Below are 17960 nucleotides of genomic sequence, written 5' to 3' on the forward strand. Positions count from 1 at the left end.
TATATATTACATTGAAAATACTGGATCTAATTTTGAATTGCAATTGTATACCTATTGGGAATAAAACTAGCAATTAATTGGGTTTCTGTGTTGTTTTAGCTGGTGGATAAACTTAATACCAATACCGATATGGAGGAAGTAATGAATGACTATAACCTGGTGAGTATTAACATTGTTTTGTAACAGTATTAGTTTTGCCTGATTTGGTTATTGTTCAGCTTGGACTGCTGCTAACCAGTGATGCTCAGTAGCTGCTGGAAAATGTTTGAAAACAATTGTAATTGGTTCTCAGGATGAGTGTAACTGCATATACTGTTGACCCAAATACATATGCAGAGTGACATTTCAAAGTAGCATCTTAGTTAATAGAAGGAAATATAAAAAGCCACAATTCTTCCAAACATTGGATCACAATAGAAAGGACCTACACAATTTAAATTTTCAATTAAGTGGTAGTCCAAACGGAACATTAAAAAAAAACTTTTTTTACCAGTGAAATGAGTAGTTGATACTAGCACATGGAAATTTTACTGATCAACTGTTTGGGAGAGGGGAGCAAGAGCTGGTTTTAAACCGCCATCCCCACCCTCCAAAGGACCCCTTCCTGCAAAACATCTTATCAGTGAGATGCTTGCAATTTATTTGAAATTACTTGTGCTTGCAACTTCATCTGTTGCAGTCAGCATCTGTAACTTCAAATTTGCCTGTGGCATACCTTGCTGTCATTACAGCGCAGTACCTGGCAAGGATCTTTTTATTTCCCCGGGTTGTTCAATCCTCTGAAAATTGCTGTTGTGGTGTTTGGTGTTTTTAATCCTGCTGACTGCTTTTAAAGTGCTCTTTTACTTTGTAATGTTTTAATGTTATCGTTTTAAAGTTTGTTTTATTTTTTGTTGGCTGCTCTGAGAACCTGTTAAAAGGTGGGATAGAAATCAAATAAATAAAAATAAGTAAATTAATATTTGTGGAGATCTGATACTTCATTCAGCTATGCCAGGTGTGGGGAACCTTTAGCCTGCCATATGTTTCTGAACTTCAAATCCTATCATCTCTCTCTACTGACAGTCTTGCTGAGGCTAATGGGCGTTTAGTTTAGGGTTAGGGTTATAGCCCCTGAGCTATATAAACCTTTTACCTATAGACACATTCCAACCATTATGCATGTAAATTAGTACAGACGCATTTGAAACTGTCATTAATTCTGATTTATGTTCCATGTCTCAAACATACTTTTAGGATCATGTTGTATTTCTTGAAAATCATTTTAAGACTGATCTATGGTGTATAAGCTATAATAGCAAATTCAGTTGAATTAAAGACATTGGCTCTAGAAACGGGAAATTTATTTGCTGTAGATATAGCAGAGCTATTCTCATGCTGTTGGTGGCTGTGTCTTTTTAATAGTTGAAGGCTCAAAATGACCGTGAAGCTCAGGGCATAGACATCATTTTTACAGAAAGACAAGCGTAAGTATATGAATTTTTAAAAACGAAACTGGAAAATAAACCAATGCATAGAAATGTTCTGTATTGTGTTATAATGCCATTCATAAACCCCTGACACTTGTCTGGTCTTTGTACTCAAGCAGTAGCAGGTGTGTGCTGACCATTCACACTTTATTTATTGAATTTATATCCTGCCCTATACAGTACCTGGAGGTCTCGGGTCGGTTCACAGAAAAGATCAACATAAAAACCACAGTATATATAATCAAAATAAAAACAACAACCCAATAACATCCCTCCCCCCCCAAAAAAGAGCCACGTTTTAAAAGGGCATAGGATGTCAATCAGATCAACCCAAGGCCTGGTTAAAAAGGAACAGGAGCCACTACCACGAAGGCCCTCTACCTGATTCTCTGTAACCACTTATCGCAGTGAGGGAACTGCCAGAAGGCCCTCGGAGGAGGACCTCAGTGTCCGGGCTGAACAATGGGGTTGGAGATGCTCCTTCAGGTGTACTGGGCCGAGGCTGTTTAGGGCTTTAAAGGTCATCACGAACACTTTGAATTGTACTCAGAAACGTGCTGGGAGCCAGTGTAGGTCTTTCAGGAGCGGTGTTATATGGTCTTGGCAGCCACTCCCAGTAACCAGTCTAGCTGCTTCTTTTAAGGCTTTAGAGATCAAAACCAGCACTTTGAATTGGGCCCAGAAACTAATTGGCAGGTGGGCCAGGATTGACATTGTATTCTCAAACTGTCTTCCCCACTGAGCAACCTGTCTGCCAAATTCTGCACCAGCTGAAGTTTCTCAATGCGGTCACCACGTGTATTGTGTTACAGTAATCTAAACTAGAGGCTATTAGAGCATAGACAACAGAAGTTAGGCTATCCCTGTCCAGACAAGGGCACAGCTGGGCCACCAGTTGAAGTTGATGGAAGGCACTTGGTGCCACAAAGGCAGCCTGAATCTCAAGCGATAGCAAAGGATCCAGGAGTACTCCCAAGCTACATACACGCACCTTCAGAGGAAGTGTAACCCCATCAAGAGCAGGCAGCGTCCCAGCCATCCAGTCTAGGGAACCCCCACTAACAGTGCCTCAGTCTTATCTAGATTGAGCTTCTGTTTATTAGCTCTTGTCCAGACCATTGCTGGTGCAAGACAATGGTCCAGGGCATCCACACCAGCACCCTACTCAGTGATTTCATGTAGATGTTAAACAGCATAAGGGGTAAAATGTACAACAAAGCAAGTCAGTTTTAAATAAATAAAAATTCAGCTCACCATCACAAACCCCAGAAGTAGCATATAGGATAAAAGATTTAATTTAACCTTGAACCCCGAGGAACCTCAAATTGAAGGCTCCAAGGGGCCAAAGAACACTCCTCAAACATCAGCCTCTGGAAACAACCATCCAAGTAGGACTAAAACCAGCGCTGCGCGGTGCCACCCACCCCTAATGCAGACAGCCACTCCAGAAGGGTACCCATGGTATCAACCTGTTTTTCTGATTTTTTTTGTTCATTTAAAAGTGCAAACAAGCATTTTTATTTATTTTATTTATCTTATATCGGTCATAGTTGTATAGTGCAACAAAAGCGAAACTTAGTTTCTGTTAATTAGAATTATTTTAATTAATTACATATTTCTGGATGTTCAGACACAGAAGATGTTATTTCTTATTCATTGATGATCGGATTCTAAACTCCAGAGGATGCCTCCTTAATGATTTGTGTAATGACTTCCTTAGCATGCCAGACCCTTGTTTTGCCTGTTTTTAAATATACAGCCGTTCTTCGGAAGTCGAACAGAATTCATTCTGGAAGTCGGTTCGACTTCTGAAACGTTTGGAAACCAAGGCACAGCTTCCAGTTGATTTCCGATTGTGCAGGTGTGCCGGAAACAATAGCAGATGCTGCACCGGACATTTGGCTTCCAAAAAAAGTTTGAAAACTGGAAGACTCACTTCCGCTTTTTGATCATTCGGGAACCAGAACGTTCAAGTCCCAAGGCGTTTGGGAGCCGAGGTACGACTGTATAGGGCTATATTTCTCTTTCAGGTACCCAAGCAAAATGCCCTGATTTACATACAAAAAAACCTTTGATCCTCCAACACCATTTCACCAATAGTGGTTTTCTGTAATGATGCCAAGATTAAATAGTGCATATTTTGATTAATCACAAGCAGCAACAGTTTGGGTTTTTTAGCCCATTGCTTTATAAAGCTACAGATATGACAGCCCTTAGCACATATTTCAGAATGGGGCAGAGAGATTCAGACGGCAACATTCATAGTAACTCTTCATGTATCAATATATTTGTCTTCAATAAATCCATCTTCTTCTGGAACAAATGTATGAAATTGTTCAAAAACCACAACCGATTCTTCTTCATTGGTACCTGGTGTATGTGGGAATGCGCAGTTATGAGATGTGAAAGTTTCTTCAAACATCTCTGGTTCGTCTTCCTCCAAACGACTATGATTATAGCTAATCAAATAACGGTACCATACTGGGAATTTGATGACCATCCCAATCAGCAGTGAAATGCTGATAACAACAACCAGGACACCAATCAGAAAGGTCCAACTTTTGCCAGGACGATGAACATCCACACCTTAAAATAAATCAAACATCGTTTTAGTACTTTTCAGTATAAATACAACTCTTACTCCATTTTTCCTCATAAGGTTACCTTTCAGAAGTTATCAAGTAACTTCCCTCTCTCCATAGAAAAATAAAGGGTTGGAGCTAGACTCCTTCCATTCACAGAAGTGAGTTAAATCCAGCAGAGGTTCCCACTCTGCAAATTGCCTGCTTCTGTGGGCAGAAGGGGTATAGGTGATTTTTGCAAAATCCCATCCCCACTGCAACCCCTGGTACCACCCCCTATTCTGTTTCTCAGGGTTCCCTAACCTTCCATATCAGCTTTTCAGAGGTAAAAAGAGCTGCAGGGAAAAAAGAATATGCAAAAGTCACTTTGCACTTCAATCCACTGGAGAATCAAGTTTGTGGTTTTGCAATTCCCACACCTGTGACGCCAACACATCATCTTTAGGACATTTGACTATTAGCCTTTTAAAAGCAGTGTTTTAGTAAAGTTTGGCACTTGACTGAACATATTTCAGTAGTTGCTCTGTTAAAGAGTCCTGAAGGCATCTGTCATTAACATAATTGTGGGAATTCAACTGGTACAGTTAAATGGACATTGTGCTGTGTGCTTGGATCCCAGGTGCCTGCCTCATTCCAGGTCTAGCTATGTCTGTTTGTCTGTGACTAGTGACCCCAGATAGGCATATTCATCCAAATCAGTGGAAGAATTCATCAAGGTTAATGAGGCCCTGGGCAAGTATCTTGAATTAGATCAGCTGAGCTCTAGCTGCACCAGAAACAAGTTTAACAAAAGAATTTGAACTTTGTGCTCCCAATGACACATGACTGTCTGGGTTAATCTGACGTTTACCACTATGCATAAAAAACTAGAAAAGGCTATATTGCAATTGTATATAGTCAGCATAACTTTCAGCATATTACTTGTTTTAAAAGACCATTCAAAAGCTATTTTGGTAATACATCTAATATTATTATCAATATATATGCTAAATATTCTAATTTATATGAGGATAGCATAGAGACTGGAGTCTATAAACCAAGCCAAGGACTGGCTCCTTGTTGAATTTTTGCTTAAAATACACAAGGCTGTGCAAGTTCTTCTTCCTGAGAAATGTAAAGGAAATGGTGGAGCTGCTCTTAACAATGTTTAAGGAAACGAATGCACAGTTATAGGTTTGATATAATGGCAGAAGAGGAGGGGAGCAACCTTTACCAATTGCCCGTTCACCTTGCAGACCTTTGCACCCTATGAAAATCGGCTGGAGAGGGTAGGGGGATTGTGGGAAGACTACAGAACGGGTGGGGATTGGGCAAAAATAATGTTCTTCCTTCCACCAGCAGGATTCCTCTGCTGGATCAAAAGCTATCCATGAACAGAGGGAGCCCTACTTTTAGCAGACAGCTAAATTTGGATTCAATACGCATTTGCTTTAAATTCTGTATCAGTGCACTAAATGATCTTTAGTATTGTTTTTGAAATGCATGGCTTCTATAGCCATATGGGCACTGCCGGTAAATTAAATGGAAATATACCTGACTTTAGTGCTTTTCTATTTGTACCATTATGCAGAGATAGACTATCATTAGTTGGATTAAGAGAAGTGAAAGATAAGGTGGTTGCTTCAGTCGTCATCTCTCTTTTCTCACAGTCAGCTATAATTGCTGTCTTGATAGGTTGTTCTTTCAGGCTGCTTGGAAACGTACACACAGTACCGTTCTCATTTTCTGTAAATATAAACATTTCAAAAAGATTAAAGTTTTTGGTCTGCGCTGCCCTCAAAAACAATTTCAGACAGTATAGTTTAGAACTTTAAAAATAATCCATGAGACTAGTGTTATAGGGTTGCCAGAGGCAAATATATTATTTCCAACAATTATTCATTCCATGAAAATATTCCTGGGCATAAAATATATGAATATATTCAGTATCACCTATAATACTCTCAGGCAGGTTTGACTGTGCTATTCATCTGTTTAATAGGAGTCTTAAGGCTGGGAGTAAGTTGCATTGAACTCAGTGGGAATAATTCTTAGTAGGTGCATATAGGATAGCACTGTTATTTTTTTTCTGAAACCACATTACTTAGCACATTTCTAGTTCATAGGGCAAATGCCTCTTTTCCTATACAAAATCTGTTGGATGAATAGGCAATTTTCAGACATGACCTTTTCAAATACCAACTTAATGTATGTGCTCGACATTTAGTTCATATTTTATCTTTTCGGTGTGCTTTTTATTGACAACTCCTTTTAGCATTTTTGGCTCTCAGTCTAAAGGAATCCTTATCTCAAAAATAAAAGATGTGAGGATAGCTAAATTCATACATCAATGGAGTACACTTAGTCCTCCTGAAATGGAAATCGTATAGATTAAAACACCAATACATTTTTTGATACTTACCCATGGTTACTTTAGTGGCCTTCAGCCAACTCTGTAAACTAAGGAGGTCACATGAACAATTCCATGGATTTCCAATTAATGTGATTTTGGTTAAATTAAGGGATACATTTGCATCAAAATATCTCAAAAGGTTATTTTTTAGGTTTAAGACAACCAAGCTCTTTAGCAATACAAACACACTGGAATCTAATTGCACAATTTTGTTATTCTGTAGGTGCAAAATCTTTAGTTTATTTAAACCAGCAAATGCTGCTTGTTCAACTGTACTGATAGAATTATTGCTGACATCTAGAACTGCTAATTTTGAAAGTTTGTCAAAAGTAAAATTACGGAGAATAGAAATGGAATTGTTGCTTAGGTATAATTCTGTAATATTCATGTACTTTTGAAGATTTGTGGTATCACTTTCATTTAAAGTGATGCTGTTGTAACTGAGAACTAGTATAGAAACATTTTTGTCTAGGCCAGGAGGAACAGAAGTATAGTTTTTTGCTGCTTCCTCGCACTTAACCTGTTAAACAAAGAGAGAGAAAATGTTACAAATACAGATTGGGGAAGATTACCAGGATAAAACAGATAATATGTTCATCAAGCTCTCATATATAGGGATATGAAAACTTTTCTAAAATATATTGATGTTATTGTTTGTTGTAAAGGAAAATTCTGCCCAGCTAATCTTCAGAAAGAAAATCAGAACAAGTGACATTGCAAAACACAATCCTATAACAACATTGAAAGTGTATCATCAATATAGAAACAAAAGCAGTAGCACAAAACAGCTATATAACCATAAATAAAGCTACAGCTGTTCAGATTTGTGGTCCTTCATATTAGAGTCAGCTATATGATCAATATGTGAAAGAAAATGACCAGAAAAAGTAGTTCAGGCTGTAGGAAAACAGGCCTGCTCCTTTTTTGTTGAAATCTTGGGGCTCAAATAAAAAATGTTGGAGTTAAACTCTTTTCTACAGTAGAATATTGAGCATAGAAATCTGAAATAACTGAATCATTCAGGACTGAATATAAATGCTTTGGCAGAGAGTTGTAGGGCTAAAGGGAACTTTTATTAAAAAAAGACCCATCTATTTCCCCACCTCACTTAATGCAAGGCACATCCCATACTCATGGAATATTTCTTCCTGGTGTTAAGAAGGGAGTACCATGAAATAACTACCGTATTTTGCAGGTGATGAGAATCATAATATGATTGGTTAGGCACTGTATTCTGTGGGTTTTGGATCCTTCACATACTCTACTCTATCATATATATTATTGGCATCCATCTGTCTCGAAAGACAATGGAGTTCGCCTCCAGGGGTGAAGTCAAATCACCATGTTAGCTGCACCCAAGTGACCTCCCCAGGGCGCAAGTCTGGGCAGTGTGTATGGTATTCCTGGACTGCTCAGACGACCAGACCTTGCTGGTGTGGTCCAAAGGAAATCATAGCAATATGTTTGTCACCAGCTTGGTGGCAGGAGTTGCTGGAAGGAAGTACCATCCAACCGTCTTAGGGACTGCACTCCGGATTTGTGTAGGGTTTACCCACAAGCCTTTCCTTCTGAAGATATCCCGCAAGGCAACGGAGGTCCTATCATCTATATGAATGTGATAATTTCTGCCACCCCACCCCAAAAGAGGAGTTAAAATAGCCTTAGGTACAGTCTTAAGTACGCATAGGAGTCAACCACATTGAACACAATGTGGCTTTCTTCATAGAATACATGTAAAGGATCGAGCTGTTAACAGCTTTATAGGAAAAGTAGCCAAGTAGCTTGATTCGGTTATGAAGCTTACCATTTGAGAAGCAGCAACTGGATGTAAAAAGAGAGCTGCAACCAGTGTCAGGAGCCAAGCAAGCTTCATATTCTGAACCTGTAGGTACACGTTATCACTTGAATAGTATTGAAGCTCAATTTGATGATGAAAAAGAAGTTCACAAAGAGCATCATAGTTGTGATTGCAAAGCCAAGTGACTCAACAGGATTTGTAGAACTGAGTAAAATATGGAAATGTAAACTATATATCATTCGTGCTATGAAATCAGGCCTTTGTCATCTGTCAATGTTCAAGAAATTATTTCACCTAGTGTTCTTTTTTTAAAATATTTTTTATTAAAATTTACAATTTAATATTCAACACATTTATCATATAAAAGAAAATAGAATGAAAGAAAACTCCCCCCACTCTGTGACTTCCCTCAACTTCTCCTTCTGGTTCTTTAACAATTTGCTACTTCTGCTTAAATTTTCTCATATTTTTCATCTTTTAGCTGAATGCTCTTACATTCTTATCATTTTTATACCAAATTTTCTTTCAGTTATTTCTTACATTTAATTAATTTCCATATTGTTGTTTCTTAACCTTTACTCTTGTTTTCTTAATTGTAAGTGTTTTACTCAAACCCTGCTAGTGAGTCCATTTCTTTACAATATTTCTGTAAATACATCATGAACGATTCCCAGTCTCTTTTAAATCTCTATTGTCTTTGTCTGGTTCACCTAGTGTTCTGATACTTTAAAAAATGACATAGCTGTGATCTGTTGAGGTGTCCTGTAGAAATACAATAAAAATTATCCAAGTACTGGTGTTCTTTCATCAGATGTCTTAATACTATCGCTATAGCTGTTACCAAATATTAAAGAAAGAAACTGCAACAGCTATACAGTACTTCAGATACTTAGAATCTTTCTTCCTGCCCATCCTCCCTCCAGAGTTCTGAAATGGCGCCACTGATCAAGGCTATACAAGACATGAGCCATATCTATTGCACTGGTGCGAACTGCTTGACCCTTCCCTATAGGGAAAAGTTTGCAAATCTCAAAAGATAGAGAAAAGCACAGCCGGCAGTATCTAGAAACATTGGAGCACCCAAACAAGTAATATCAATAACCTCGCAAAACCCACACAAAAGTTGTAGTGTCTCTTGTGAAAACTTCCTCCTTTTAGTCCATGTATATATGTATTAAAATCAAGTAAAATTCTTCAGGAATTAACATTTATTTCTGAAGTGTTCCATTAAAGGCCCTCCGTTATTTAAGAAGAATAAAACGGGCAGCTTCCCTGTTTAAACTGAGGGGAAACATTTGAAAAATATTTTCCAAGCTTCCAAAGATGTCCTCTTGCAAAGCCATCGAGTGAATTCATACAGCTTTGAACCAATATAATATTTAAACTATAATCTTAATAGTTGGATTGTGAAACAATGTATTTTATTATACATTTGTTAATAAAACAAACATCTATACGTTTGATAATACTAGCAGTTTACCCAATCACTTACCTTCTTATTTTTTCTCTGGAACATCATATACATGTTTGCGTGTATCCTTGTGGATTAAAAAAAGAAGAGTACAATGTGAACTTCACTTGGCTTCAACCTTTGTACCCTATTAGCAATCACGTCGTTTAAAATAAGGAACTTCAGGATGCCTTTAGCAAAAGATTGACTTGGGTTCATATGTGACTTAATAGACTTGCAGCCAATAAGGAAGTTTTAGAATATGATCAGGTATCATGTTTATGACATGAAGTGAGGGCGAAAGAGCAAGTTTACCCACGGTTAGAGTTTCCAATAAAACATGATTGTATTGGAAACAGAGAGCCATGGGTAGAAGTTTATTTTTTAGTGGGGTACAGTTACCAAACATCAGACATTATAAATATACAAAGTGCATATTAAAAGCAACAGCTAAAAGCCTTTGCAGTTTTTAACATGCTGATCAGGGTGGAGGTTAGGTATAAGTTACATTCAAAGAACTAAAAGTCAAAACCAGTGAGAGGAGAAGGCACTAAACATTTTGGATCAGTTCTGATTCAGCTGTGACTATAGTTGCTCTGATTCCAGTTTAGGCTAACAAAGATTCAGTAACCTGTTTGACACCCGTGTGCCGGTTCATCTCCGGTTCACATGAGAAAGTATAAATATTCATATTATGATAGTGATTTGCCTATGTGATAGAGTGGGTGTGATCATTGTGATATTGTGCCCTAATCTTCCTATATGATAGTTTTATCTTTCGGCAATGACTTTGGCTAGATTAAATGAATAAATACAGTTGTCCCTCAGAAATCAAACGGAATCTGTTCCAGAAGTCTGTTCGACTTCCAAAACATTCGGAAACCAAGGCATGGCTTCCGATTGGCTGCAGGAAGCTCCGGAAGCCAATCAGAAGCCGCGTTAGACGTTCAGCTTCCAAAGAACATTCGCAAACTGGAACACTCACTTCCAGGTTTGCAGCGTTCGGGTGCCAAAACGTTCGAGTAGCAAGGCATTCGTCAACCAAGGTACTACTGTAATATGATACTTAATAGAGCAATTCTTTAATGTCTGCTCAGAAGTAAGGCCCATTACCTTCCATGGGGCCCAGTCTCAGGTAAGCCAGCATCCTAAATGTGTTAGAGAGAGAGTGCTAATAGCTGAGAAGGAACACAGGGGAAATACAGTGGTGCCCCGCAAGACGAATGCCTCGCAAGACGGAAAACCCGCTAGACGAAAGGGTTTTCCGTTTTGGAGGTGCTTCGCAAAACGAATTTCTTATGTGCTTGCTTCGCAAGACGAAAATGTCTTGCGAGTTCCTGCAGGTTTTTTTTCCTTTTTCCCTTTTTCCCAAGCCGCTAAACCGCTTATCAGCTGATGGCTAAGCCGCTTAACAGCTGATGCTAAGCCGCTTATCAGCTGATCGTTAAGCCGCTTATCAGCTTATCGTTAAGCCGCTTATCAGCTGATCCTTAAGCCGCTTATCAGCTGATCCTTAAGCCGCTTATCAGCTTATCGTTAAGCCGCTTATCAGCTGATCCACTAAGCCTGCTAAGCCCTGTAGCACTAATCCGCTAAACTGCTAATGGGCTTGCTTCGCAAGACGAAAAAACCCGCAAGACGAAGAGACTCGCGGAACGGATTCTTTTCGTCTTGCGAGGCACCACTGTACGGCTGATAACGTAATATGGAAAGATGTAGTGTGATGGAAAAAATATGAAGAGCAATTTTTACCAAACTGATCCTGTTGCTCACATCGCTGCTGCTGCTTGCCAGATTGTTCTCTCTCTCTCTCTCTCTCTCTCTCTCTCTCTCTCTCTCTCATATTTTAATGCTTTTAATGCCACCCAAACTTGGATACTCAGAGCTTGCAGTTCTGTACAGTGCCATAGGCCTTACCAGCACAGGTATACAGACCGGGATTTTTCCCAGGTAGAATGTGCATGCTTCACTTAGCTCAAAGGTTAGGGAGAAGGTTTCAGTAACAGCTGTAGAGAGTAGCCAAGCTACTGCATGAGGGTCAGGGCACTCTCACCCTTCCCCTGCCAAGCTGTTTCCCCTCATAATCTTCAATAGTAAATTTCAGCCTTAAAGCTTCCTGCAGCTTCCCAACCCTTAGAGAAGGCACAGTACAAATGTTTTCCGCAAGCCCAACATGTATAACTTCCTTCAAGATAGTGTATCTGAAGAAGTGTGCATGCACACAGAAGCTCATACCAATAACAAACTTAGTTGGTCTCTAAGGTGCTACTGGAAGGAATTTTTTTTATTTTGTTCCTTCAAGGCAGGAGTTCATGTGCTCAAGCTAGCCTTATTTACATAAGCACTGGCGCACGACAGAGGGAGGGGTCAGACTCACACCCACAATCCCCACTCCTGCCCTCTTCAGTTCTCTCTCTTTCTGAGATCTAGTATCTTGCAAAATGCAAATTAAATGGAGAAGGCTTATGCCCCTACAAAGTGTGCCTGTGGGCTCTGTTCAGAAGCTTAATGCAGAAAAGGGTTGGAAGCAGAGATGGTGAGCATAAACCTGGATCCCCTTTGACACATTCACTGGGCTTGCACTCTTTATAAAGATTTGAGGATTGATATTATTGCCCCTCTATTATTGTGCATGCCGAGTTGTTCAACCATTGCCACTGTGTCCTTTCTTTTAGCAGATCAATATGATCAGATGACAGCAAAAATTGCAATGTTTTTAGCGGGGCAATTGATGTAAACCCCCAAAATGTATTTTCTATAGTTAAGTTTTTACCTCTTTCTTCAGTACATTTTATTGCATTGCATTGCATTGCTGTGGCTAGTAAAGGTAAAGGGGACCCCTGACCATTAGGTCCAGTTGTGACCGACTCTGGGGTTGCGGTGCTCATCTCGCTTTATTGGCCAAGGGAGCCGACGTACAGCTTCTGGGTCATGTGGCCAGCATGACTAAGCCACTTCTGGCAAACCAGGGCAGCACACGGAAACGCCGTTTACCTTCCCGCTGGAGTGGTACCTATTTATCTGCTTGCACTTTGACGTGCTTTCGAACTGCTAGGTTGGCAGGAGCTGGGACCGAGCAACGGGAGCTCACCACATCGTGGGGATTCGAACCGCTGACCTTCTGATCGGCAAGCCCTAGGCTCTGTGGTTTAATCCACAGCACCACACGCATCCCATGCTGTGGCTAGTAGCTGATGCAAATAAAGATGCTTCTGATTCATTCACTGGTCATGTGAATTGGACTGTTGTTTGGGACCAGAGAGTGTACTGGTCTAAAATGCCATATATATAAAATCAGTGACCTGTTGTTGTTTGTTGTGATGATGGTTCTGTTCTGTTTTGAGCTCAAACAAAATCTTTTAATTGATGATTGAGCTTCTCATCTATTTGTGGGGCAGGGAGCAAAGTAAGCATTTGATTCAGATTTAGTTTAACTCTGACACTTTGGTTTTGATCAGCCTACAGGCTAAATAGGAAAGTACTTATGCTTTTCCTCCCTGGAATTTTTCAGCAGATGGGAGTTGAAGTAATTTCCTTGTTTCTGGTACTCATCTGGTAGTAACAGATGAGAAAATGGGCAGTGGCAGCAGTGGTTAGGAGAAAGGGAAATGGTGTTCTCTCCATGTTTCTTTAGCACCTGTCAAAACCAAATGCTAGTAGAGCAAGCTGAGTACTTCTGTGTAAATCACAGATTTGAATAACCTTTTTTAAAAAATGAAACAGATTTACAAAATATTTGCTTTTGTGATGCAGCAAAGAAAATCTCATTCAAGCTGTGGAAGATGACATCCAGCAGGAAAAGCAGGCGGCGGAAAACATAGTCAAAAATATGTCTGAAGAGGATCAAGCTAAATACATGGAGATGAAAGTGGCAAATGAAAAGCTCTTGCAGGTGACGCTTTCATGTCTGAACTACATCTTGATGAGCCCCAGCACAATCAATAAAGCATTGATAAATGAAAAAGAACTCCTGTAGCGGAAATCCAACAGCGGCAATCCAAAAGCTGAAATCCTTTTATGTAGGATAGCATGATCTTGACTAAGCTGTCAACTCCCCATATTTTTTGGAGGGGTCCATTTTCTATGCACGTAGCCTCTAGTAGCTTTCAATAACCAAACACGCCGGTCCTGCTTTCCAAACACAGTGTGTTCCTCGGAAATTGTTCGTTAGGCGAGCTTTCGCTTTATGAGCTGGTGATTTCCAGTATTTCCTATACAGTGGTGCCTCGCAAGACGAAATTAATCCGTTCCGCGAGTCTCTTCGTCTAGCGGTTTTTTCGTCTTGCGAAGCAACCCTATTAGCGGATTAGCGCTATTAGCAGTTTAGTGGCTATTAAAGGCTTAGCGGCTTAGCGGCTAAAAGGCTATTAGCGGCTTAGCGGCTTAGAAAAGGGGGGGGGGAGCGAAAAAAATCTCAAGACTCGCAAGACATTTTCGTCTTGCGAAGCAAGCCCATAGGGAAATTCGTCCTGCGAAGCGCATTGAAAAACGGAAAACCCTTTCGTCTAGCGGGTTTTTCGTCTTGCGAGGCATTCGTCTTGCGGGGCACCACTGTATTAACATTTCTGTTCCATGATTTGTCCTTTCTCTCTCCCTCCCTCTTCCACTGCCTCCTGCAGTTTGACCAAACTGGCAGTGGAAGACAGGAGTGCTTGGCGTGCTCTGTTCCATGGGGTCACGAAGAGTCGGACACGACTCATCGACTAAACAACTCTCCCTCCTTGGTTTCTGCCTGAGACTACTGCCAAACAAAAGAAAAACCGAATTGTCTGATCCTTCCTGCTCCCTCATTTGTCTGATCTTTTCTGCTCCTTGATGTGCCCTATCTCTGTCCCTCACTCCATGGTTTCTGCCCAAAATGCTGCCACCGCCAAGATAAACACAAGGAACTGGACAAACCCCAGCTGTTTGGATATCTGAACCAGTCTTTCATTTAGCAAAGGTTGGGTATAACTAATTGTGTTCAGGTAACAGATTTCTGGTAATGAATATTCCAGTAGCAGGACCTGCATACTAATTTATTTTACTCTTGTAGGAATTGTGTGCTTTACAGCAAGAACTGGATGCTGTGAATATAAAAGAACAGTCTCTAGATGCTGTATGTATGACATTAAATTCTTCTATTCAATTACAAAATGGTTGAAATTTGAAGGTGTTTAAAATTTTGTTAATGAGAAAACAAAAGCTGGCATAAGTTGTTGGTTTTTTGTTGTTGCTGTACCATTAAGAAAATATGGCCAAAATCCCATGATAGCTTATTGATTTATTTGGACACTGATATCAATTAATGCTTGTAATAGAAGCCATGGGCTTTGTTACTCAGTGGTTGTAGGCTTTTTATTTTTAGTTCTCTACTCAGTTTTATCCAGGATGTATAGTTTTGTTTTTATCAAGTTTTAAAGGACATTTTATTGAATACTATTGTTCGTATTTATATGGGTTTTTTTTTTTGCAAACAGTATTCAGGGATATATATTTCTTTATAAACAAATCATAAATAAATTGTTACCTGGCAATTTCAACACATGAGCACTTTTGGTTGATGTACAAAAATTCTTAACAGATCACTTACATGACTTTATTCACAAATTTTTTCATCACTTTAGTAATGAAGTTTATCTCTTCAGGAAATAGCACACTCCCAGGTTAAACAGGAGGCTCTGCAACTGTATGGAAAGCTTCATGGCCTTGAGGAACATCGGAATCAAATGATGGCAGAGGACAAAAGTATGGGCTCTCCACAGGAGGAGAGAGAGAGATTGCTAAAACAGGTATGTAGAGTGCTAAAACAGACAGAAATGAAGAGATTTTGCAAACAAAGGGCAGTTGAAAAGTGAAAACTGGGAGGTCAAGTAAGCACCTCTGTCCAAACCACCAACTATTGATAATGACGCTAGTAACAGAACTGACAGACGTCATTTATTATTATTAAGTGGTCTCCATTTTTAGCATAACCGAGTAATTTAAAAAAAAATCTTTATTGCATTTTTTAAAATTCCAGAGAAAATAATAAATTAAACATCCGAATATACAGAAAGAAAAAGGAAATTTTTTGCAGAGACCAACCATCTTTAGTTTTCCATTGTTATTTAATGATTATATATTTCTTTTTTTCTTTTTTTAAAGGTGAAGGAAGACAACCAAGAAATAGCAAGCATGGAGAGACAGTGAGTGCTGTTCCATATTGTTCTTTTAGACCCTGTTCTGAATATAAATGCAATTCTCTTATCTATTTCTCAGCTCAACTCATATAACCAGCTTGTATAGTGCAGCTGCTTATAGGCTATATAAAGGAACAGACCTTGTGTTTTTTGAATGCCTCACAAAACACTTCTAGTTACAACATATTTTGAACTGAGATATGATCTATTTGGGATGACTTGAACTGTTACTAAAGTGCTAAAAGCAAGTAGTATGTAAAGCCAAAGACTGTATTTACTCAACTAAGTTTCCCCCCATATCTACCTGTTCATCTCGTGGCAATTTACCTCATTCCAAGGGAAATTTGGCAGAAAGGAGCTTAGGCAAGGTGGAAGATTTCGAGGGTTCTTAAACATGCAGAAAACCTCTGCAGGCATAGAAGAGAAGTAGACCTCATATAGTCATCCCCTTCATGTGTTTTCTGTCCCTTGTTCATAATAGCTAAAGATGGCTGTAATCAGGCATCCCCAAACTCGGCCCTCCAGATGTTTTGGGACAACAATTCCCATCATCCCTGACCACTGGTCCTGTTAGCTAGGGATGATGGGAGTTGTAGTCCCAAAACATCTGGAGGGCCGAGTTTGGGGATGCCTGGCTTTAATGAGCAGTACAACTAAAACAATTGTGCATTCTTCTATTATAGCAAACAGTGAAATCCTATATATGTTTGCCCCATTGATTTCAGTGGGACTTACTCCCAGTAGGTGAATTAGTATAGGCTTGCAATCCAAGTCATTATTATAATGCTGATTAACCAGCAGGTGGACCCATTTGTTAAGTTAAACAAGACGAGATCGCTCCTTTGGGATAATCAAGTTTCTGTTTAAAGTTAAATACATTGAGTCAGTCCTGGAATGCTAAGAACCTAAGAGATGTTAGGGAAAGAAACTAAAAGATGTTGGAGTTTTACATTTGTTAACTTCACTCACCTTGCTATTTCCCTTCCAGAAAATGCCTTCTAAATGCTGTACTTTTTCAGTTTTCATCATTTAGTTTTTGCATGGTTTTAGGCTGACAGACATAAAAGAAAAAATCAACCAACTTAACGAAGGAATACGGCAGCTTGACATGGATTTAGAGGAGCAGCAAGGTAAAATAGACAGGACCTATTAACCTGGTTTTTTAAAAAACATTATTAAGGAGGGTATTCAACTAAGTTTTACTTATTTTCAATAGGTTTACTCTAAATAAACTTTATTTCATAAAAAATTATATACTGTTTGATAGTTTAAAAAAGCCCTGAAATCAAAATGAACAAAACAATAAAAATATTAGTCAAAGCAGTTAAAACATTCAGAAAATTTAAACCAGCAATAAACTAAAAGCACATCAACATTCTAGGTATCTGGGTAAAATTGTCTGAACAAAAATGTTTTTAGCAGGTGTTGAAAATGGTACAATGAAGGTGTCTGTCTGATATCAATAGGCAGAGAGTTCCAAAATGTAGATGCCATCTTGTTTAGTTTTTCTTCCATGTAGTAGATCTGATTCAGAAGTGAATTTGTGATTTCCCCATTCATTTATGATCTCTGGATTGAGGGTACTGAAGATCCGCGCGCACAAAAATCTGCTGTTGGCAGGAAGGTTTCTTCTTGTTTTGAAGGACCTCAGGGGGTGAGAATAGTGAGCGAAGATAACATGATGAAGTTTCTCCTAGTCAGGGCAATGTGTGCTCTGTACCAGAATAGGCCAGTTCCTTTACTAAGTCCAGTCCAAATTCTGTGATACAAATCAGTTTTGCAAATGGAACAAGTATGCACATATTTGCTTATTTTGCATAGTATTGTTTCCAAGAATGGCTGCTTACCCAGACTGGGGGTGGGTGGCAGTTGTGGCCTGTTGCCACCGGAGCAGCAGCCACCAGGTTGCCGGCTGTTAGAAAATCCCCAGGCCAGCTCCTAGGCACCATGGGAGTTCCCACCTCATCACTGTCATTTGACTTTGGCCAATCCAGCTGAGCCTGTGGGGCAGGGCATGCGGGAACAGACTGGACTGTTGCAGTCTTCACTCTGGCCTGCTACCACCCCATATATAAGCAACGGTCCAGACTTCAGCGAGAACAGCAGTA

General features: G+C 39.4%; 2 protein-coding genes across 6 annotated transcripts in view; one reads left to right on the plus strand and one right to left on the minus strand.

The window, feature by feature from the left end:
• Positions 1–17960, plus strand: part of IFT74 (intraflagellar transport 74) — a 42436-nt gene that overhangs the window by 6120 nt on the left and 18356 nt on the right. For all 5 annotated transcript variants that reach the window (XM_080987815.1, XM_080987818.1, XM_080987816.1 and 2 more), the window contains exons 7-13: positions 100–159; positions 1405–1466; positions 13445–13583; positions 14727–14789; positions 15319–15462; positions 15818–15858; positions 16903–16982. In XM_080987815.1, coding sequence (XP_080843941.1) covers positions 100–159; positions 1405–1466; positions 13445–13583; positions 14727–14789; positions 15319–15462; positions 15818–15858; positions 16903–16982 — 589 coding nt within the window. The remainder of the gene's footprint in view (positions 1–99; positions 160–1404; positions 1467–13444; positions 13584–14726; positions 14790–15318; positions 15463–15817; positions 15859–16902; positions 16983–17960) is intronic.
• On the minus strand, positions 3398–9797 carry LRRC19 (leucine rich repeat containing 19). Its single transcript, XM_080987908.1, has 5 exons — positions 9734–9797; positions 8248–8325; positions 6453–6963; positions 5585–5776; positions 3398–4055 (listed from the first exon to the last, which is right to left on the minus strand). Exons 1-5 carry the CDS (start codon positions 9764–9766, stop codon positions 3742–3744), a joined length of 1128 nt encoding a protein of 375 aa, XP_080844034.1. The 5' UTR covers positions 9767–9797; the 3' UTR covers positions 3398–3741.

Source organism: Podarcis pityusensis, assembly GCF_964106645.2.
Source record: "Podarcis pityusensis genome assembly, chromosome: 17".
Lineage (NCBI taxonomy): Eukaryota > Metazoa > Chordata > Lepidosauria > Squamata > Lacertidae > Podarcis > Podarcis pityusensis.

What these genes read in the sequence shown, in the direction of transcription:
- LRRC19 (XM_080987908.1), bottom strand. Translation starts at nt 9,766, where the DNA reads ATGTATATGATGTTCCAGAGAAAAAATAAGAAG. An exon ending in CAGTTGCTGCTTCTCAAATG is followed by an intron (nt 6,964 to 8,247) that starts GTAAGCTTCATA and finishes TTTGTTTAACAG; the next exon opens with GTTAAGTGCGAGGAAGCAGC. An exon ending in TAGAAAAGCACTAAAGTCAG is followed by an intron (nt 4,056 to 5,584) that starts GTATATTTCCAT and finishes ATTTATTTTAAG; the next exon opens with GTGTGGATGTTCATCGTCCT.